A 17,354-nucleotide genomic window follows, 5' to 3' on the forward strand; every position below is an offset into this window, starting at 1 on the left:
TCTAGACTTACTGATCTCTGAGGGTCTGAGCATTTCAAAGGTTACTGTGTCTGATGTGGGCCTGTCGGATCATTCCTGTGTTTTCTTTGAGAGTACGATTTCACTGCACACAAATGTCTCAGCAGCAGTGATCTCTAAACGGTGTATAACTGAAAACAGTCGTGAGATCTTTAAAGGGGAACTCCGGGGCATTTGAAGCGTGTTTCTATTGCTAGAGGTTGTCAAATAATGCTAGTATGACACAGAGAGGTGCGTATCTGCGCTCCCTGTGTGGAGATTGCTCTGTCCGCACAGCATGTCATGCGAGGCTAATACGTGGTGGCTAAGGGGCAAGCGCTAACCCTTCCACGTAAAACAACAACTTGCACACTGCAGAAACGTCACACCACTTTATAAACCATCCGACAATAAAGTCACAAGCCTTACCATCAAAACCATATGCATGGTTCTCACATTACTGGCATGGGGACGTTACAAAACAACTTTATAAACAGCATGTAACTCACCGGCTGGTTGTAGGCTCGCGCATGTGAAAGCCCAAAAGAGTCGATGGAGAATAATCCCATATACAAAACAATTATATTCTCTAGAAAAACTGCGTTCAAGTATTTAAAACATTACAACAATATTACTGGGCATGTATTGTTGTAATGTTTTAAATACTTGAACGCAGTTTTTCTAGAGAATATAATTGTTTTGTATATGGGATTATTCTCCATCGACTCTTCTGGGCTTTCACATGCGCGAGCCTACAACCAGCCGGTGAGTTACATGCTGTTTATAAAGTTGTTTTGTAACGTCCCCATGCCAGTAATGTGAGAACCATGCATATGGTTTTGATGGTAAGGCTTGTGACTTTATTGTCGGATGGGTTATAAAGTGGTGTGACGTTTCTGCAGTGTGCAAGTTGTTGTTTTACGTGGAAGGGTTAGCGCTTGCCCCTTAGCCACCACGTATTAGCCTCGCATGACAGGCTGTGCGGACAGAGCAATCTCCACACAGGGAGCGCAGATACGCACCTCTCTGTGTCCTACTAGCATTATTTGACAACCTCTAGCAATGGAAACACGCTTCAAATGCCCCGGAGTTCCCCTTTAACAGGGCTCTCAAGTCTCACGCAATGAGCGTGAGACACACGCATTTCAACAAGTTCACACGCTCACACGCCACACATGCCATTTCTCACGCTGAGAAATGATCAACTTCGTCGCACAGAAATTCTAATGGCCGATACTATAAACGAGTCAATGGCAGGTTACTGTGCGCTCGTACAGCTCAGAACTATAGCTCTGGTACAGCTGTCTTGATTTAGCAACCCATCGGCAAATCACAAAATAGAATTTCTCAGCCAATCAGAAAACAGAATTTCTTGTTGCTGGGTGAGGTCTGAAATAGCTTTCAGCTGCAAGCACGCGTTTCATGAATGCACAGACACAACCTATTATGCTCTGAATGCGTGCAGAAGTTGTAGACGAGCTGGAGGTGGAAGAGAACCGTCAGGATCATCAGCAGGTCATATCTTCATTTATTTTAATCTTTTGTTAGTTACTATAGTTTTCCTACTCTTTGTAAAAGACCAATACCTGCCGATTAAAGTGTTCGTTGGAGTAGTAGGTCTAAATATTCAGCACACACCCTTTGACATGAGCAACTTAATGAAAAATGAAAAGTATGTAGGAGTGTAATTAGGCTTCCGTGGTTAATTTTTTTCAAAGGTGACTGGTATGAACAGATTCCCAAATTCCCATCTACAATTGCCAAACTGGTATTAGTTCTGCCACACTGAAATGCTGATGCAGAGAGGGTTTTTTCCATGGTGGGGCTAAATAAAACCAAGACCAGGAACACGTTGGCTCTGAATGGAACTCTGTCATCCATCATGACTGTGAAAATGGCTGACATTGAGCCACAGTGCTTTAAATGGGAGCCCCCAATATCAGTCATCAAGCATCAAAATCTGCCACAAACACTTCCAACAACACTCATAAACAAACACACACAGAGAGGGACTGCTCAAGGGGCCCATTTGGGGTTATGTTTGTTTTTCTTAATTTAATTTGTCTGTTTTTTTGTTTGTTAAGACTTTGCATAGGCCTACCTAAAACAATTTATTTTAAAATATAGCAGAATTTAGTGTAAAAGTGAAGATTTGTGATTTTGGTATAAATAAAACAATTTCTTTGTTCTTTAAGTAGCTAGTTTATGGCGATGGGATACTGCAAGGGACCCCCCCCCCAAAAAAAACCGAAAGAAACCCCCCGCGCACACGGCCGGCCCCTGCCCCACCCGAATCTCACTCCAAGCAAACTTGAAAACTTGAGAGCCCTGCCTTTAACCAGGTCTTCTCTTTAACACCTGCATATGTACCGTCTCCAACGAAAACCCGTTTAAACACCATGACACAGTTCCAACCCATTAACAGCAAAGACCTGGAGGACATATTACGTCAGCTGAACTCCTCCTCTTGCTGCTTAGACATCCTGCCAACAGCTTTTTTCAAAAGGGTCTCAAAGATTTTGGAGTCAGACCTGTTACTGATGGTGAACTTGCGTAATTTCAGATTCTGCATTTTATTTGTTTCTTTTTCTACAACATGGATAAACGGACGTAAAACCAAAATACAGTTAGGAGGAGGCCTCGGGGGTTTGTTTACACCGGGTCGGGACAGTGATGCTTCTGACGTCAGACGGGGACAGACTCCTGTGAAGTGTGCCACATGTGATGTGCCCCTGTGCTTTGTGCCAGGCAGAGACCGCTACAATGATTGGCATGTTGCCAACAGCAAATAATGTTAATACAATTGTAAATACTGTTCAGCGTGGTTTGCTATGTCATTATTTATCTATATAAACTAATTGCATAATATTTGTTTGGACCTTTATTGTATGCACAAAGCTCTGGTTGTAGACAAAATGTGTTTGTGCTTCTGTTGCTCTTTGTCAGTGATACTGACAGAGGATCTGGATGTGGAATAAGACAATCCCAAGTGTAACCTTTCATTGGAGCCCAAGATCATGACTGTATGTTGAAGTGTTCAGGAATGGCAGCCTTTTTTTCCCAGAGGCTCTCCAAATGGCACAGCTTTGGCACGCCTGGTCCTATCCTTAGAAAAACCTGTACAAAATACTCAGTTTTTGTTGTATTACAGTCAAATTTGAAGTGGGACTAGGTAAGACTTCAGGCTGTAGTCCCATTGTGTTTTTCAGTCTGCAGCCCTATGCTAAAGTCACTTTTAATACACATATTTAGGAAGAAAAATTTGGAAGACATAAAAATCATCTCTTTCACTGTATTCAAGCTCATATTGCTCTGTGACAGTAGCACTTACCGAGATTCTGTTGTAGGTGAAGATTCAGAGTACCGTATTCTCTTTCAAAAGAGACTTCAACCAGCCCTCTACTCCAAGTGGTTCAAGCACAGCTTTCAATTTACTTTGGGTGTGCTTTTTTTAGGAGTTGCAGGCAAAAATTGCCCGCCTGTTAAGGGTTTAACAGGATGTGTGTGTCTTGGTGTGTTTGTTTGTGTGTGCATCCTCAGATGGAAGTCTACAGTGTAACAGTAGCAACTGGTACATCAGAGTACTCAGGCACCAACAACTACATCTTTCTGACACTGGTTGGAGAGAAAGGGGAGAGTGAACGCACCCTGCTGGACAATCCTGGGTTGGATTTCTGCCGAGGAGCAGTAAGTGCCTAAATGTCCAAATCATCCTGACAGCATCAAATCATTTTTCTCAAGACTCCTTCATGCACAAACCTATACAGAAACTTTTCTTTCGAGTCAGATTTCAGCATGCCAAATAAACACATCTTGCCATTATCAGATTAGCTAAATTAATTATTTGAATTGGTGTATTCTTAGGCCAAATAGGATGTTTTCTTAAACCGAACAAAAACTTGTTTTTATTACCCCACATAAACGTGAAAATTTAAGTACAGAAAATGAAATGAAATGAATGAAACAAAGGAATTGAAAACATACTGTAACTTTCCCAGTGTAGTCTCCAATGTGAGTCTCATGTTTTGGGATCCTGTGACTCCATCAGGTTCTACTGACTTTATGAGGACCTTGTCACTTGTTCATCAGTAAACAATCCAAAATGTATTTTACACTACTCTCTGTTAATATCTAATATTGCCACCTGACATTAAATAGTGTAGTAGAATTTGGCTGAGTGGTCAAAGGAGGAGGCTGGACTCAAGACATCATCTAGTGCTTGACTTTTATTCCGGTTCACCGGTAAAGTGGCATGTGCAGTTGTGCAAAGGTGCATTGTGGAGGCAAAATAACAAATAAGGGAAAACTAAGGCAACTAACTTCAAAATTCTTCCAAAATGAACCAACTTAAACTTATCAGTCACATTGTTTAACGCCAGGCCCTTAGCTGTAGGGCTCTAGCACTGGGATCTTTCAGGCCCAAACTGCCCACCTCTCTCTCACGAGGAGCTGCTACTCAGGCTTTATACTGGAAGCCCCTCCCCTCCGTCATCCATGTCCACACGTTTATCCCATCAAATATTTGCATGAATATAAATGAACCAGTAGAATTGACATGACAATGAAATACTCAGATTCACTACATATCTAAGTCGACTGAATGAGGATTCTTTTAACATTAGCAGGAACACCCCTATGTAGTTTCACACCATTGGTACATCCCATGCTTCTTGCTCTGTGAAAGCATCGGGACACTTCTCATTCTGGTTCAAATGCCAGTCAAGGAAACTTTGTGCAGGTGAGAGAAGGAAACATTCCATGCAATGATCCAAACATCCAAAGAAAGGTTTAAAAGTACCTAACATGTCTTGTTAAGGATAATGCTCTGCTCAACACAGTATTCAAAGTGGAGCACAACACAAGAAACACAACACAGCATGAAGTCCACAATTCAAGACACCTACCAGATGATACAACAGAACAGTAACCTTCACTGTATGTGCGACCTGTGTGCAACATACTTATCAAAAAGCATGGTCTACACCAGTATTTCCCAACCCTGGTCCTCAAGGTACACCTCCCTGCTGTTTCCCTGCTCCAGCACACCTGATTCAAATGAATGGGTCAGGCCTTTAAGCTCTGCAGAAGGCTGAGGGAAACACAACTGTGGATATGGATGACCTCAAACCACAGGTGTGTGCGTGCGTGTGTGTGAGTGCATGAACATGCGATACACATGGCACAGGTCCCACATGATAACCCCCCCCCAGAGAGGGCCCCAAGACCCAGGCCACCAGCAGCCCTCATGCAGCACAGAACCCGGGAAGCCCATCCGTATCCGCTCATGGTCCCCCTCCCACCCCAGCGGACACATCTGGGGGTCAGCAGCCCCCCAGCCACCACAGGCCCCGAATCAGCAGAACGACTCCTCCTCCCGGCCCCTCCCGCCCCAGGCAGCAACCAGGCCCCTCCCCTCGCCTCCCTGGCTCTTCAAAATGTTCTAATAGTGAGCAATTAAAAAAGGGGCAGGCAACCCAGGGAGCAGGTACGTCTCCATATGGAACCTGAGCTTGGCTACCGTGAAGCTCAGAGACTTCTGGAAGAACACCTCGGAAATACCTACAAGATTTCAGTGGCATTTATTATCAAAGCTTCGAACTGGTTTCCCATCAAGTCTGACGACGGAGAAGCTCTGCAGTCTTTCTATCTCACAGCATGTCGTAATGCTATGACTGACGTGGAGTATGTGGAAAAGCTTGATAATGCAGCTAACATGCATGCTATAATTACCAAGCTCCCATATAAGCTGAGGGAGAGATGGAAAAGCGTTGTCGGTAATATTCAGGACTATGAGTATCGCAGAGCCAGGTTCAACGACCTTGTGGATTTAATTAAAAAGCAAGCGAAGTGTTGCACCCACTGTTTGGTGACAGACTCCTCAAAGAGCTCAGCTACAGGTCAAATGAATGAGAGGTTGCACAGGAGAATGACAACAAAAGAGGTTATGTCACAGCGGCAACTATCACAAGCAATGAAGCAGTGAGTCCCATGTTTAAGCCAGGAACTAAAGTTATCAACAGCAAAGAGCATGCGTTTGCCAAACCATGTCTTTTCTGTCATGGTGCAGAACATTCTATGGAACAGTGGAAGAAAATGAAGAAATCTCTACATACTTCTTGTGAGCCAAAGGTTTGTACTTCAGCACAAACAGGTCTTAAAAGGGGCCACATGAGCACCTCATGTAAGGAGAAGATGACTTGTCACGTTTGGATGCAGTTGCACCCTACAGTGTTGCACATGAAGGCCCAAAGTGGCATATCAAACAAAGACACAAGGACTGAACGTGAGTCATACAAAGGTGAGGAAAGGCCGTCAGAGTCGGTTGTAAGTGGGTTTGTGGGCACCAGCACTACAACCAATGGAGCTACAAGTGCTGAGAACTTAGAGAGCATCTTAGCTATAGTTCCAGTTCAAGTAAAGAGCAACAAGGGCCAAAAGGTGACAACGACTTACGCTTTCCTTGACCCTGGCAGTACTGCATGTTTCTGTACTGAGAATCTAATGAAAGAGCTTAACCTCACAGGCAGAAAGACACAGATCTTATTGAAGACTATGGGAGAGGAAAGGATTGTGAGCAGTCACGTGGTGCTTGGCTTGGAAGTGAGCAGATTGGACTGCAATGATTTCCTGGAGCTCCCAGATGCATTTGCCCAGAAAACCATTCCTGCAACAAAAGGTAATATTCCTTTACAAGAGGATGTTGACAAGTGGCCACACCTACAGGAGGTGTTGCTTCCAATAATAGAGGCAGAGATAGGACTGCTTATTGGGACTAATGCACCCAAGGCTCTTGAACCCTGGCAAATCATTGCTAGCATAAAGGATGGTCCATATGCTGTAAGAACACGGCTTGGCTGGACCATCAATGGACCTCTCCGAGAGAAAGCTGGCCATAGCTGTATAATAATGATTGAGACGGACACCAAGGTAAGTATAACTGAACCCTTAGTGATCATAACCGGAACTCCCTTTACAGATATAACAATGCATTATGGGTAGCGTAGTCTACCCCGCTACATCTCTTCCTTTTAGCTAAGCACATATCCCATGTCAAAGTCTCTGGAACTCTTTTCATTACATATTAGACTTTCTTATTATTTATTTTATCAAAACACATTTCTCTTTAAAACCCTGTATTAAACTGGAACATTCAAAGTATGTTTCTCTCTATTTTTCCTTCACAGGTCAAGCCTCTCTGGAGTCTTGGAGACTCTGCCTGACTTGGTGGTGGTTACAGAGGGATCCTCGGTTGCTCTCAAGTGAAGTCTGTTTCTTCTTAGAACCCCCTTGTCTGTTTCCACCAAGTATGATCTTGGCATGTTTGCAGTCCCAAGCACAGTCCCTGGAGCTTTCTCTGTGGTGATCCACACCTTTTGTCCTGCGTCGAGTTCTTGAAGTGGTCTGGCCCGGTGGCGAAGATTGTAGTGTGAAGCTTGTTTGCGCCGTCCTTTCTCATCCTCCCTCCGAAAAGCCTCCAGGTCAGGCCATTTTGGCGTGAGCTGACCTGCAGACTGTGGGAGGGATGTGCGCAGGTGTCTCCCCATCAGTAGCCGTGCAGGTGAGTATCCGTGCTCTAATGGTGTGGCCCTATATGCTAGTAGTGCTCTGGTTTGGTCAGTCTCCTTTTTCCACAGACTTTTGATTATTTGCACGGCACGTTCAGCCTCACCATTTGCTTGCGGGTAGCGAGGGCTGCTCGTGACGTGCAAAACAGGCCTCTTTTGCAAATGTTCTGAATGTCTCTGAAGAAAACTGTGGTCCGTTGTCGGATACCACAGTCTCCGGGTACCCATGACATGCGAAAGCCTTCTTCACAGCACGAACCGTGACTTCCGATGATGTGGTTTTGAGCTCCACGACCTCGATTCAATTCAATTCAATTCATTTTTATTTATATAGCGCCAAATACAACAAATGTCATCTCAAGGCACTTAGATAGTAAGTCCAATTCAAGCCAATTGGAATTCAATTAATTAATAATAATCATAATTCATAAAATAATCCGATTCGTTCATATAGAGCCAATTCAAAAACAATTTCCTAGCTAAGAAAACCAACAGATTACACTGAAAACTTTTTGTTTTTCGGTCCAATCTCCCGTCCTGAGCGTGCCGGAGGCGACTGTGGAGAGAAACGACTCCCTTTTAACAGGAAGAAACCTCTGGCAGAACCAGACTCAGGAAGGGTGGCCATCCGCCTCGACCAGCTGGGGTTTGAGAAGACAGAAAGGGGGGGGGGGCGCGGCGGCGGGGGCACTGTAACACCATTCAAAGGATATCTGTTGGAACAGGGAAACACGAGTTAATGACCACAATAATGTCACATATACATAAAGAGAGTAAAGTGAGGAAAGGTGTGACAGATGAGGCCCCCCAGCAGTCTAGGCCTATAGCAGCTTAACTATGGGATGTTTCAGGATTACCTGAGCCATCCCTATTCAAGGTAAACACAAGAAACTTGTGCTAACGAAAAATTAAATAAATAAAGGACCAGACTCAGTGAGTAATTCCCTATACTCCCTATATAGATCTGCTCCTCACACCACAACAACCATCTTTTTACAGCCACAAGCTACCTCAGCCTCTCACCAACTGCACACCAGTCACAGCGGGGTGGGGATGCAAACCCTGGTTCGGGTACGGGGAGAAATAAAAGAGGTAAGATAAGCGGGAATGGGATTCAAACCCTGGTTCGGGTAGGGGGTAATGAAAGTATAGAAGGTGCCAGAGGTGGAGGCAGAACAAGACACACTAGCAGACACACTATCAGATTCAACAGACCTAACTATAAGCTTTATAAAAAAGGAAAGTTTTAAGCCTGGTCTTAAAAGTGGAAAGGGTGTCTGCTTCCCGGACATTTACTGGCAGCTTATTCCACAAGAGAGGGGCCTGATAACTGAAGGCTCTGCCTCCCATTCTACTTTTAGAAACTCTGGGAACCTCAAGTAAACCTGCAGTTTGGGAACGAAGTGCTCTGTTAGGAAAATATCTTACAATGAGATCTTTAAGATATGATGGAGCTCGGTCATTAAGAGCTTTATATGTAAGGAGAAGAATCTTAAATTCTATTCTGAATTTAACAGGGAGCCAATGAAGAGAAGCTAAAACTGGAGAAATATGATCTCTGCTGTTAGTTCTCATCAGAACTCTGGCTGCAGCATTTTGGATCAGCTGGAGGCTTTTCAGAGAATATGTGGGACAGCCCAATAATAAAGAATTACAGCAGTCCAATCTTGAAGTAACAAATGCATGGACTAGTTTTTCTGCATCACTCTGAGACAAGATGTTCCTGATTTTAACAATATTACGAAGATGAAAGAAGGCAGTCCTAGAAACCTGTTTTATATGCGAGTCAAATGATAAATTCTGGTCAAAAATAACTCCAAGGTTCCTCACTGTAGAACTAGAAACCAAGGAAATACCATCTAGAGTAACTATATAGCTAGACAATTTCTCCCTGAAACGCTTAGGTCCAAAGATAACGACTTCAGTTTTGTCTGAATTTAGAAGCAGACAGTTCTGAGTCATCCAAGTCTTTATGTCTTTAAGACATGCTTGTAGTCTGACCAACCTATTGGGTTCATCTGGTTTTATAGATAAGTACAGCTGAGTATCATCAGCATAGCAATGGAAATTTATGCCATGCTGTCTAATAATGTTACCTAATGGAAGCATGTATAAAGTGAAAAGAATCGGTCCAAGCACAGAACCCTGGGAAACTCCATGACTTACTCTGGTGTGTGAGGAAGATTCTTCATTTACAAGAACAAACTGAAATCTATCAGATAAATATGACTTAAACCAGCCTAATGCAGTTCCTTTAATCCCAATAACATGTTCAAGTCTCTGTAATAAGATACTGTGATCGACCGTATCAAATGCAGCACTGAGATCCAACAGGACAAGCACAGACACAAGTCCGCTATCAGAGGCTAAGAGGAGATCATTGGTAACTTTCAGCAGTGCAGTTTCTGTGCTATGATGCACTCTGAATCCTGACTGAAACTCTTCAAACAGATTATTTCTGTGTAAGTGATCACAAAGCTGAGCTGCAACTATTTTTTCAAGAACTTTAGACATAAAAGGGAGATTGGATATAGGTCTATAATGAGCTAACACTTCTGAATCAAGAGTAGGTTTTTTAAGTAAAGGTTTAATTACAGCAACCTTAAAAGTCTGAGGTACATATCCTGTCAACAAAGACAGATTGATCAAATCCAATATGGAAGTGTCAATTAATGGGAAAACCTCCTTGAACAGTCTGGTTGGGATTGGGTCTAAAACACAAGTTGATGGTTTAGAAGAGACTATACGATGTATCGTGAGAAGTAGTCGACGATGAGAAGGTAGGTCTTGTTCGCCCACTCAAACAGATCCATTCCGACTTTTTGCCAGGGCCTATCAGGGACACATGACTGCATGAGGGGTTTTCTGTGCAGACTTCGGTATCTCTGACACATTTCACATCTGTCTACAGTCTCTTTGATTTGTGTGGAGATACCTGGCCACCACACCGAAATTTGAGCTCTAGCGCGGCATTTGGAAATTCCCTGTTGCCCGTCGTGGAGTTTTGCTCATCATTTCGCCTTGGAGTGTCTGGGGAATGACGATTCTCTCCCCTCTCATCAGAAGCTCAGAAGCCCTCCTACTACTTGTAGCTCTGCCCTGACTTGCCAGTAGGGTGTGATGTTGGAACTCACCCTGTGTTTCTCTGGCCAAGTTGTTTGACCGTAGTGTGTAACGGTTTTGCATGTGTCATCTGTTTGCTGTACCTGCTTGATTTCTGCCAGCCGTGAGTCCGTAGCTGGCAGCGAAGACACCACAGCATCCACGAATACCTGGACGTCCTTCTCCAGCCGCAGGTCATCCGCCGATGGAGGGTCACTCAGTGGAGCTCTGGACAAAGTATGAGCAGTGATGAGGCTTTTGCCTGGCACATGAACAATGTCGTAGTCATACCTGAGGAGTCTCAGTCGAAATCTCAGAACTCTGGGGGGGAGGTCGTCCAAACCTCTGCTGCTCAACAGAGGGACCAGTGGCTTATGGTCCGTCTGCAGAGTGAAGTGCAGTCCTAGCAGGTATGAGGTAAGTCTCTCACACGCCCACGTCGCCGCCAGCGCCTCCTTTTCAATTTGCGCATTGCGCTTCTCTGTGTCTGTCAATCCCCTTGAGATGTATGTGACAGGTTGCCAGGTCCAATCTGTTTGTTTTTGCATTAGGACAGCACCTATTCCGTATGGTGATGCATCTGCAGATACTTTTGTCTCTGCTGTGTTTGTGTACTGAGCAAGCGCCTTTGGTGAACTAAGTCCCCTTTTCAGCTTTTCAAAAGCAGTACGCTGCGGTTCATCCCAAACCCACTCGTTTTTCTCTCTCAGCAGGTCTTTGAGTGGCGTTGTGATGGTGGCCATCTGAGGTACAAACTTGAAGAGGTAGTTTGCCATACCCATTAGACGGCACACATCCTCCACGCAGGTAGGCTCAGGCATCTGTAGGATAGCCTTCACTTTGTTTGGGTCTGATTCAATTCCTTTTGAGGATACCTTGTGTCCAACAAATGTGATGTGCTCTTGTGAAAACTCACACTTCTCATTAAGTGTAAGTCCTTCCTCCTGCATTCTCTGCAGCACACGGTGCAGTCTCTGGTCGTGTTCCTGTCTGTCTCGTCCATACACCAACACATCATCTGCATGACACAGGACCCCCTCGAAATTCTCCAACATCTGTGACATTCTTCTCTGAAAATGTTCGGGAGCGGATGCAATTACAAACGGGAGTCTGTTGAAAAAGTACCTCCCGAATGGAGTGATGAAGGTTGTGAGAGGCCTAGACTCTGGAGTTAGCGGAATCTGCCAAAATCCTGACCTTGCATCCAATTTGGTGAAAACTCTGGCGTCTGACATCATTGCCAGAGTTCAGTCTACAGCCGGCAATATGTGGCGCTCTCGCTTCACTGCAGCATTCAGGTGTGTGAGATCCACACAGATTCTCAGTTTGTCTTTCTTAGGTTTTGGCACCACTACCATGCCAGAACACCATGCTGTTGGCCCAGTTACTTTTGAAATGACACCCATATTTTCCATTCTCTCAAGCTCTTCACGTACCTTGTCTCTGAGTGGAAGGGGTACTCTGCGGGGAGTTGACAGTGCATAGGGTACAGCTCCTTCCTCCAGTTCAATGTGGTACGGTTCTGTCAGTTTTCCTAACCCTTGGAACACTGCTGGGTAAAGTGCCTTGAAGTCAGTATCTGACTGTGTCACTTCATTCACTCTGTGCACCAGCCCCATGGCTTGTATGGCTGGCAGACCCAAAAGCGGCTGTGTCAGCCCCTCCACGACAAACACCCATTGCTCTGTGAGTCGGCCTTTTGCACACAGTTTGCCCTGAAAGCAGCCCCTAACTTTCAGCACATTTTGTCCTGGGCCCACTAACCTTTTCAGCGGCTTGTGTAGCTGACCGTCTCTCTCTGGATTGAACAGGCTTTCTGGTATGGAGGTCACATCTGCACCTGTGTCAATTTTGAAGTTGGCTGCGTCTCCATTCAGAGTGACCTTCTCCATCCACGCTTTGGTGTTTGTTGTAGACACTTCCCCTAAGAACGCACAGTCTGAATCGCTGTCTGACAGTTCTTCTGTGACAGTGTGTACTGCCTGACCATTATGGCAGACCACAGCAAAATGTCCTTTCCTGTGGCACTTCCGACATTCCACATCTCTAGCTGGGCAATCTTTCCATGCATGTTTTCGTCCCCCACATCGTCCGCATTCTTTGTCATTGGGTGTATCACCCGTTTGAGGCCTTTGTTTCCATGTTTGTGGAAAGTTTTTTCCTCTTCTCATTGTTTTGATTGCATCCATGTTTGACTGGACTGGAGCACCATGCAGTATTGCCTGTTGTTTCTTAACAGTTTCATTTTGTCTCACTTGGTCTATTGCTTTCTGTAGTGTTAATGCAGAGTCCATTTGTAGCTTTTCGGATAACTTTCTGTCTCTTATCCCCACCACAATTCGGTCTCTGATGAGCTCCTCCTTCAGTAAGCCAAATCTACAGTGTTCTGCTAATTTGTGAACCTCGGTGATGTACGCTTCTGCACTCTCCCCCTCTTGCTGGCATCGCATATTAAAAATATTCAAAAATCACATTGTGTTTGCCTATGAAATGCTTTTCCATCGCTGCTTTAACTGAGGCATATTTCTTTTTCATGGCAGTCGTGATCGGCAGGATACTGAGGATATCGTAGGCCGCATCCCCCATAGCATATAGGAGAGCATTTACCTGATATTCCTCGTCTTGCTCACGTAATCCGGATGCAACGTGGAAGCAGTCAAATCGTCGGATTCAATTCAATTCAATTAATTTTTATTTATATAGCGCCAAATACAACAAATGTCATCTCAAGGCACTTAGATAATAAAGTCCAATTCAAGCCAATTGGAATTCAATTCATTATAATCATAATTATTCATAAAATAATCCAATTATTTGATCCATCTCGGCCAGTCAGACGGTCTCGAGAAGTCGAATGGTTCTGGCTGTGTTATTTGCAATGAAACCGCCATGACGAGTCTTTGTTTTCCCTTTAGCTTATCTGAGTTTCCCGCTCACCGGCTCATGCAGCTTCACTGGCGTTGTCCTCGCGTTCGTGTGTGCCAAACTTCTCCGTTTCTTGCAGGTATATCCACTCTTTCGCTAACGACTTGACTTGTCATCTATGAAATTCTTGGAGCCATATGTCCTTTGCCACTTTCTGACACCGTGTATAATAATGATTGAGACGGACACCAAGGTAAGTATAACTGAACATTTAGTGATCATAACCGGAACTGCCTTTACAGATATAACAATGCATTACGGGTAGCATAGTCTACCCCGCTACAATAGCACAGCGTACAGATTGATGCAGGTTCAAGCAAACCTAATAGCAGTTACCAGACTGGAATCAGCAGTTTCAGTGTGACTTTTCTGAGTGTAATCAGTTTGAGAGGCTGGAAATGTCTAGGGAAGATTTTCAGTTTCTCAACATGGTCACACGGTCAACTAAACTTGTTGATGGACATTACACCATTGCACTGCCACTGAGGAATAAAGACCTGAAGATGCCCAACAACCAAAGGGTGGCTGAGCAATGCACTCTGAACTTGAGGCGAAAGTTTGGGAAGAATCCAACATTCCATTCAGAGTACTCAGCGTTCATGGCTGGCATCATCGATAAGGGATATGCTGTGAAGGTACACAGCAAGGATATCAGCTGGGACGATGGTAGAGTTTGGTACCAGGTTTAGACAAGAGGAGGTGGCAGTTATGGCTGATGTGGAAGGGATGTTTCACCAAATGAACGTGCCTGATGAGGACTCTGACTTTTTCCGGTTCCTCTGGTGGACATTAGGCAACATAAGTTGAGAGATGGTGAAATATAAAATGGTCGTGCATTTGTTTGGTGAAACCTCATCTCCAAGCTGTGCCAAATTCACCCTGCGGAAATGTGCTGAAGACAGTAGAACTGAGTCAAATACCCAAGCAGTCGACACAGTGCTCCACAATTTCTATGTGGATTACTGTCTTTAAATCGGTCCATTCTGAAGAGGAGGCAGTATAATTGTACCACACCCTGCGAGCCGTGTGTGGAAAGGGTGGATTCAGGCTCACCAAGTGGGTAAGCAACAGCAGAGTCGTGATGTCTGCTATTCCAGAAGAAAACAGGGCAACTGAGGTTAAAGACGTTGACCTGGATTGAGATTCGCTTCCCATAGAGAGAGCTTTGGGAGTTCACTGATGTATCGAGTCTGACAGTTTCAAGTTTAAGATCATCATGCCAGCCAAAGCACCCACCAGGAGAAACATCCTATCCCTTGTGAGCTCAGTTTACGACCCGTTGGGTATCTTGGCACATGTGGTGATCTCAGCAAAGAAAATCCTGCAAGAGCTCTGCAGACTGACGATGCGCTGGGATGTCCCAATACCCGATGAGCTAGTTCAGGACTGGTCCGCCTGGAAGGCTGCATTACAACAGCTAGTGAACGTCAGCATCCCTAGGTGTTTCAAGCTCGCAGGCTTTGGTGAAGCGGTGTTTAATCAACCGCATCATTTCGCTGATGCCAGTGAAGAAGGTTATGGGACAGTTAGCTATGTTCTACAGAAGAACAGTAGCAACGAAGCACATTGTGCATTTGTCATCGGGATAGCTAGAGTGGCACCGCTTAAGGCTATGACTATCCCTCGCATGGAGCTCACTGCGTCTACTATGGCTGCCCACGTGGACCAGGTGTTGAGATCGGAGCTGCAGCTGCAACTCCAAGAGTCTGTATTCTGGACAGATAGCACATCTCTACAGAACAGTACATCAGAAACAGAAAAAGCAGATTTCGCACTTTTGTTGGTAATGGGTAGAGATCATCTTGAAGATCTCTACACCTAGTCAGTGGAGGTATGTCAACACCTCACTGAATCCTGCAGATTATGCATTCAGGGGTCTGAAGGGGTCTGAAGGCAGAGAAATTCATTCAGAGCCATACTTGGTTACAGGGGCTGGAATTTCTCACCAAGGACACTGAAGATTGGCCCAAGAACCCAGAACACCGTGGGGATCTAACCATGGAGGATCCAGAGGTAAAAAAGCCCCAGGACTTGACTTGGAGGGGAAGGAAGTCAAGTGTCTGTTGTATGCAGATGACTGCCTACTGTTATCACAAACAGAACAAGGAATGCAAGAATATCCACAGTCCACAGAAACTGTCCAAACCACAGCTGCAGAGCAGAACCGGGCCAGTTCCCCCTCTTAATTAGAATTAAAAAGAGAAGATAGAGTCATAACAGCAAAGAGCATACTTGGAGCAGCAGGTCTGTCTAAAGCCAGAAAATAATACTTGGAATGGTACAAATGAGGAAATCAGTTTGACGAGTCAAAATTACACTATAAAAATAATTCCATACTCACAAAGAAAACAAACCGACAAAGATAATAAACAAAAATGTAAACAGTGGAAAATAGAAACTAAATAAAAATCAATAAATTAGAATATCATAATTTACTGGACAGAGTATTGCAATTGGCTCAATATTTAACCCAAATAAAATAAAAAAAAATTAAAAAGACAAACCCTTACAAAATATAGACTCAGTGACTATAGACTTGCCATTGAAACTGGTCGCCATAAAAGAGAATGGCTAGAAAGAACAAAAATAATTTGTATCCACTGTGACACAGGAGAAGTAAAGACAGAAACTCACTTTCTCACACATTGAGAAGAATTATTTCCCAAATTTAAAGCAAAAATCCCAGACTTCCTCACCCTCCAACAAAACAAAACAATTCCAATCCTTCTGGGAGGAGCCAGCTCTGCTGTAGAACTGGCAGGAGAATACATCACTGCATGTCACGCATTAAGAAATGTTTCAATCTGAGACTGTTCCTCATTTATTTCTGCTAAAATATTTACCGTTTATTGATTAAAAAACAAACTATTACCACTATTCTACTACTTATCCCTATTCTCATTATCACTTATTATTTTATTGTTTATTATTTTATACACACACACACAGACACACAATTATTTTCTTATTTTATTTTTAAGTTTTATTCTATGTATGTATATGTGTGAGTATGAACTGGATTGCCGAGAGTCTGGAGTTGATTATTTATTCAAATACATAAGCAATCTGAAAAATGCTTAGTTTTGAGTCTGTTGTTTAAAAACTTTTTAATTGAGTAATAGCAATGTCTCTGAATTTATATGCAAGTTTCAGGCATCAACAGTTCCATTCTGGCCCACGAGAATACAGTGTACTGCATGAAAGAGTCAGTGTTTCACAGATGGATGCCTACTGCCATTAAACATACTTTAATTTAGAGAGAGGAGACACAAATCATGCAGTCCATGTTAATGAAGCTATTAGTTTGTATGCAGTAACTGCAGTAATCTGTGATGACGCTTGCATTTCTTTCTTTTTTATCATCTCTTTATCTCTTTTCTGTCCTTCCATTTATTTCAGGTAGATCAGTACAAAGTGACCAGCTCTTCACCTTTAGGTTCCCTGTTACTGGTCAGGCTGGAGAAAGAAAGGTACTGGGTTGAAGATAACTGGTTTTGTCGTTATGTCATGGTGGAGCCTACAGATGGAGAAAAAGTGCTGACTTTCCCCTGTTATCGCTGGCTAATTGGAGAAACCAAGGTGGAGATAAGAGAGGGTACAGGTAGGAGATGGTTCAGGCATTCAGAATGGATTTCCAGTGCTCAACTGTAAAAGTATTGATTAAAGCCTTTGTATCAAACCCCAAACTGATTCATCAAACACAACTCTTACATTGAATTAGTGGATAACATGGTGTAAAGCAAATTTCTTTTCGTAGTCATTTTT

At 43.8% G+C, this 17,354-nt stretch overlaps 1 protein-coding gene across 1 annotated transcript in view; it reads left to right on the plus strand.

Moving 5' to 3' along the window:
• Positions 1 to 17,354, plus strand: part of alox12 (arachidonate 12-lipoxygenase) — a 42,665-nt gene that overhangs the window by 2,105 nt on the left and 23,206 nt on the right. Inside the window, exons 2-3 of the mRNA XM_075450961.1 lie at positions 3,538 to 3,684; positions 16,989 to 17,190. Coding sequence (XP_075307076.1) covers positions 3,538 to 3,684; positions 16,989 to 17,190 — 349 coding nt within the window. The remainder of the gene's footprint in view (positions 1 to 3,537; positions 3,685 to 16,988; positions 17,191 to 17,354) is intronic.

This window comes from Odontesthes bonariensis, chromosome 19 (genome assembly GCF_027942865.1).
Source record: "Odontesthes bonariensis isolate fOdoBon6 chromosome 19, fOdoBon6.hap1, whole genome shotgun sequence".
NCBI lineage: Eukaryota > Metazoa > Chordata > Actinopteri > Atheriniformes > Atherinopsidae > Odontesthes > Odontesthes bonariensis.